The sequence below is a fragment of the Galendromus occidentalis genome, unplaced genomic scaffold, assembly GCF_000255335.2.
Source record: "Galendromus occidentalis unplaced genomic scaffold, Mocc_1.1 scf7180000075902, whole genome shotgun sequence".
NCBI classification, from domain to species: Eukaryota; Metazoa; Arthropoda; class Arachnida; order Mesostigmata; family Phytoseiidae; genus Galendromus; species Galendromus occidentalis.
The window spans coordinates 529-5,876 of record NW_003803892.1 but is presented as its reverse complement, the minus strand read 5'-3'; the positions used below and the strand labels follow the sequence as shown (position 1 = coordinate 5,876).

The following is a 5,348-nucleotide window of genomic DNA, read 5'->3' as shown; positions in this document are numbered from 1 at the left end:
CCGAGGAACTCGCCCTCCCATAGGAATTTGAGATCGTCATCTATGGAGGCGTCTCTCATTTTCCCTGATTGACGTGGCTCGATCCTCGAACTGAGCTCGGTTGGGGTTGTATTCCCCTCGCTGAGAGCTACCATCGTGGGTAGGCTGGCTCGCATTTCACATAGCAAGGCTGCCGTGTGAGTTGGAGAGCGAGTCTCGCTAGATGAACCATTGAAAATCCATCCCCAAATGGAGGATGTCGCTAACATCCCTCCGAAGGTTTTCATGCGGTTGGTGTAGATTTTCGCTAGATCTGCTGAGCCGATGATCATTGAGATTGAGCGTGGGGATTCCGGATCCTTCATCTCGTCGGCTACCGGAAGCAGCCCGAATGTCTTGCGAATCTCTGGGAACGTCGAGTCCGTGATCGATGGAGCTTCTATGCACTCCAGAGTCACCGAGCTCTGTGGATCGTGCTGGCTCGTGATTGTGATCTTGTGAAGCCAGGTGTCCAGCGTTGTCACTACGTTCCCCATTGTTTTCATCAGAGTCTTGACTTCCGCCGTGGGAGTCGACTTGATGAGATTAACTGCGCTGGACACGATGTACGATCTGTGGGCGCCTGAATCTAGGAGAACGCGGACTTGAGTCCGTTTCTTGCCTGCATCGATCCATACGATAGCCATCGGCAGAAATATGTCCGGTTCTGCGATGTCTGGCGTGCCCGAGACCGTCGTATTCACCGTCGTCGTCGAAGTCGGTAACTTCGCCGACGCTGTACGTGGTGTCGTACTTGTGGTCGACCTTGTTTGCACCGTCGTGATAAGGAATGATGAAGAGTCCAGCCTGGACTTCTTGCACATTATCATGTAGTGTTTGCCCTTGCATTGTCTGCAATTCTCCTTTGGACCGTCACGGCAATTCTTTGACGAATGATTTCGCTTGAGACATACCCAACAGGCATTCTGCTCCTTGATGCGTTCACACCGCTCTTCGTACGTGAGGGTGGCTCTGCATCTGAAGCTCTGGTGGTCGTCTCCGCAGAAGATGCATGATCTATCTACGTTCGAGCGAGGCTGACCTGGGGTCGAGTTGTTTCTCTGTTGGTTGCTCGCGAAAAAGTTGTGTGATGTCCTTGGCTGATGTCGCTGAAAATTGCGAGGTTTCGGCGGGTGGGGTTTCGGTGGTTGAAACTGGAACCTTCCCTGATCTCGGAAGGACTGAGCGGGAGATGCGTCGAGTTCCGCTTCCCTCCGAACCTTCGTTGTGTAGCTCAGGAATTCGAGCATGAATTCGAGGTCCGTCGTTAACGGATCCGTGAGCTTCTTCTTTTCCAACTTCCTGATGAATTTTTCCCTCAGATCTGTTGGTAGACACCGCAGGATTCGCTGGATCATCGCTGTCGACAGTTCGGTATATGAGCTGCCGAGTGCGAGTAGTGCTCTGACATTGAGTCCGAGGGTCTCCGAGAACGATTCGACCTTGTTGTTCTGGACAGTACCCCTCTCTAAGAGTTTGTCTATTTCTCGGATATGAGACTTCTCTGCTAGTCTGGAATCGCCGAAGCGCTCCTGGATGATCTGCTTCGCCAACGGATAGTGGCTTTCTTCCCATTGGAGGTGGGCAATCGCGTCGAGGGCTTTTCCCGTGAGAGAGTGCCTGAGCAGATTGTATTTCTCCATGGTGGGAGCCGGTGTTTCGTCGACGAAGACTCTGAAGAGCTGTTGCCATTCGCGAAACTTCCTCGTGTCTCCATTGAAGCGAGGGACTTCACGAGCCCTTCGGCCGAGAGAATAGCGTTCCTCTTGGAGTCGCGCTGGTTTCCTGCTGTCCGGGCAAGTGAAAGTTTCTCCTGCTCGGAAGTCGTTCTCGAACTCCATCGGATCTGCCGTTGCCCCCGCAGATGACCGAATCGGTAACTCGGTTCGTCTTTGGTCGCTGTTGGCGGTCGTCTGGGATACCGTTGAGAATCCGAGCGGTGTTCGCACCGGATTCTCTGGTGGGAAGTACACGTTTCGTGTCGGAGGGGGCTGTGGGGGTGCCCTCCGGGCTTGCTGCACCAAGCTTCGGGTGTCGACGAAACTGTGTTTGAACCTCACCGAGTCTTCCTCTTCCTTCTCTTGCCCTATTGGGGTGCTCTGGAGAGGTTGGTCCCGTTGGACGTGCTGACCGGCTGATTCCACCGATTCTGATCTCGATCGGGCTTCCGGTTCGGACACGAAATTGATCCAATCTCGCATGTCGTCCAGGTAACCGTACGCGTCCGCCACGAGCATAGCGTAGTGGATCGTTCGGTCCAGCAGCGACTCTTTGTCGATCGCCAACCGTGTTCTTAGGGAGTCAATCTCTTTCGTGAGCTCGATTGATTCTGTTTCCACCGTCTCCAGTATCTTGCGGAGGGCCTCGACTGTTCTGGAGAGTCTCGCTGGAGAAATGTTAGGATCGATATTGCGAATCTCCTCGCCGATGGTTTCCAATCGTTTGTATATGATTGCGCGCGCATTTTCTCTCATTTTGAGTTGTGCTGCTGTCCCAACGTTGTCTTGCGGAGATTCCTTGAGCACTTTCGGGATGACCGCTGGTGCTTCTCCTCCTTGGTTCTGCCATGAGGGGCCCGGGAGCTGACTGTCCTCGGGGCACTCGCCTTCTGCTGGCATGTTGACTCAGCCTTGTCGATAACAGGGCGAGCGACGCACTTAATGTGTAACTGAAACACCGGCGTGAATGAAATCGGGTATTTCGACGATTGGAGGCGATTCGTATGGTCGAATCGGTTCCGTCGGTGATGATAATGATTCAGTAGGTCCGTCGGTAACGGACCACTGGAGAGATCGTCGGATTCGAAGATTCTGTCGCCAAATATTAGTCGGGGAGGGGATCACGGGGGATTTCGACCGGACGTAATATTATGTGCTGGAGATGCTTCTGAGTCGATACTCTGACCTGACGGATCTTTAGGCCTCGCGGCGTGACGCGTGGGCTTCGTTTCGTAGACTTCTGACACCAAAATGTCGCAAACACTCGGTCGGTTAGTCGAAGAGGTGGTTGAAACCTCTTCCACGGTCACCTCGCGAGTCTGCGAGCTAGCTTGAATTTAATGGACCTGGAAGTGGCCTAACGTGATAGACTACTCTCGATGGTGGATTCTTACTGACTGTTGTTTATTTCTCTCTCCCTCTTAAATACGTGCATGTCTTGGAGCTGTGAATGCTCTTTAGGGCGGGATCGGATAGTCGGTAACGTCGGCCTCTAAACCACATACAGATTTTGGGGGTTCCGTTACACCATACGAGAGTTCGTATGTGACAAGCACCATGTCTGGAAGGCGACATGCCGTTTCTTCTAGCCTCACGCGAAGATGGCATAGATAAGTGGAATGGGAGTCTAGCTCAGATAAGCTAAGCGAGTCAGCCTGGTTCACTCTCAGAAGCCAGAATTACGAAAGCCAGAATTGTGAAAGCCAGAATTTCGAAAGCCAGAATTCGCGAAAGCCAGAATTGTGAAAGCCAGAATTGTGAAAGCCAGAATTGTGAAAGCCAGAATTCTCGAAAGCCAGAAATCCTGAAAGCCAGAATTGTGAAAGCCAGAATTGTGGAAGCCAGAATTGCGAAAGCCAGAATTGCGAAAGCCAGAATGGCGGGAGCCTGAATTTCATGGGCTCGGAATTGAGAAAGCCAGAATGACAATGAGCCTGGTCGGCGTTACCGGAAACTTAGATGTCTGAGTTTGGGTCAGAGGCCAATATCTTCCGGCTTGAATCCGGGAATGTCGTAAGCGAAAGAAAAAAACGGTTAAATCTGGGAGGGCAGAAAGCGAAGTAACTCGTCTGCTTATTATTATTCTTAGGATCGAGATATGGTCCTCCGTCCGTCACAATTACTGGGGACCGTCATTTCCGGAGGTCGGGATCGCGTCAGTTGTTGTTTAAGTTATAACCGACGCTGTGAATGTATTCGATCAGCGTTTTCACACCCGTCTCCAATTCTCCTGTAAGTCGGATCAACCGATCGTTCAAAACTTTGTACTTCGTGGAGAGCTTCGGTGGGGGTTGCCCAGCTCGGAGCAAGAGTCTGTCGGCTTCCCCCTTGTCTTCTTGTTTCTTCAAGAAGTTGATGAGCTCGAAAATGTTGACGTGGTCTTTTCGAACCGTGCGACTCAAGGCGCTATGCCAGGCTTCGACATGGTTGGTCGTACGGGCGCCGAAATTCCCGAAGTGGTTCCACATACTACGTGGAAACACATCGGGATTCTCGAGCCAAGTCTGGATGAAGTAGTCTTTGAAAGTTTCTACTCTTTCGTACGCAGGATGATCAGTCGGCGGGGAATCCGCGTCGATGGCTAACCATGCGTCATCCATTCTGTCCAGAGGCACCAGACTCAACGCTGAGCACGAACGGATGAGTCTCTTCACCAAGGGATCGGAGTAGTAGGGCACGAGACCGGATGCTTGCACTTTCCTCCACAGACATTGATTGTAGTGGAAGTTGCATCCTTTTATCCCTGACAACGGGAACTCGTGCTGAATGGCGCGAAGAGCTGCGACCTCGAAGTCTAGCTGGAAAATCGCGGAGCGAAATCAGGCCGTTCGAAGCGGCGTAATCCTTGAGAAGCCGGAACATCCTGCAGTAGGTGTCTTCGATTTATCGGGGAAGGAGGAAAAACACCATCGGAAACATCTGCCCTTTATAGAAGCAGTGTAATGTGTACAGTTGCGTGAACAACTGTGGGACTACCTTGAAGGTACCGTCCATAAACACGGTCCCTGACTCGCAGAGGAGGCTCGTCATGGTCAGCGTACCGAACCCGATGATCTTGTCATCAGACCCGTCATCGAAGAGGACAAAATCTTCACCACGATTCGTCTTCGAGTAGTCTCCCTCGATTACTATCTCCTCTCTGGTCTGCGGCAAGACCGGTACGAGTTTCGCGCGAGCGCGATACAAGGCGGCTCTCGCGGACTCGTAACTAGGCAAGGATGCACCGATCTCTTAGTCCTCGTAGGATTCTTGCAGGTTTCGCACTGCTACGGCCAGTGTTTCGGAATAAATCCTTTTGACACCTCGCTCTTCCTGCGTCAGAACCGCGTCTTTCATTTCAGCACAGGCCTGTCGGCGGATAAACTGTCCGTTGTCCGGCGGGTGCGTATGAGTTCCGTTGAGCTTCTTCACAATGAGCTCTGGCGATCTGACGAGAATGATCCTCGCGGGGCACTTTTCCCTCCTCTGCTTCACGCAACGGCAGTACAAGGTTTCAGCGATCGACTTCTCCACTTCGTATAGGTAATGATCGACGAAGTACTGGGTTTTACCCTTCGCGGAGTTGACCTCTTGAATAGCCATGTCAACTGGAGAACTTTCAAGAGATGGGGA

At 52.1% G+C, this 5,348-nt stretch overlaps 1 protein-coding gene across 1 annotated transcript; it reads right to left on the bottom strand.

Moving 5' to 3' along the window:
- Positions 1-3,892: 3,892 nt before the first annotated feature.
- Positions 3,893-4,766, bottom strand: LOC108865027 (uncharacterized). The gene is made up of 2 exons (XM_029113018.1): positions 4,644-4,766; positions 3,893-4,534 (listed from the first exon to the last, which is right to left on the bottom strand). Exons 1-2 carry the CDS (start codon positions 4,764-4,766, stop codon positions 3,893-3,895), a joined length of 765 nt encoding a protein of 254 aa, XP_028968851.1.
- Between the last annotated feature and the right edge of the window lie 582 nt (positions 4,767-5,348).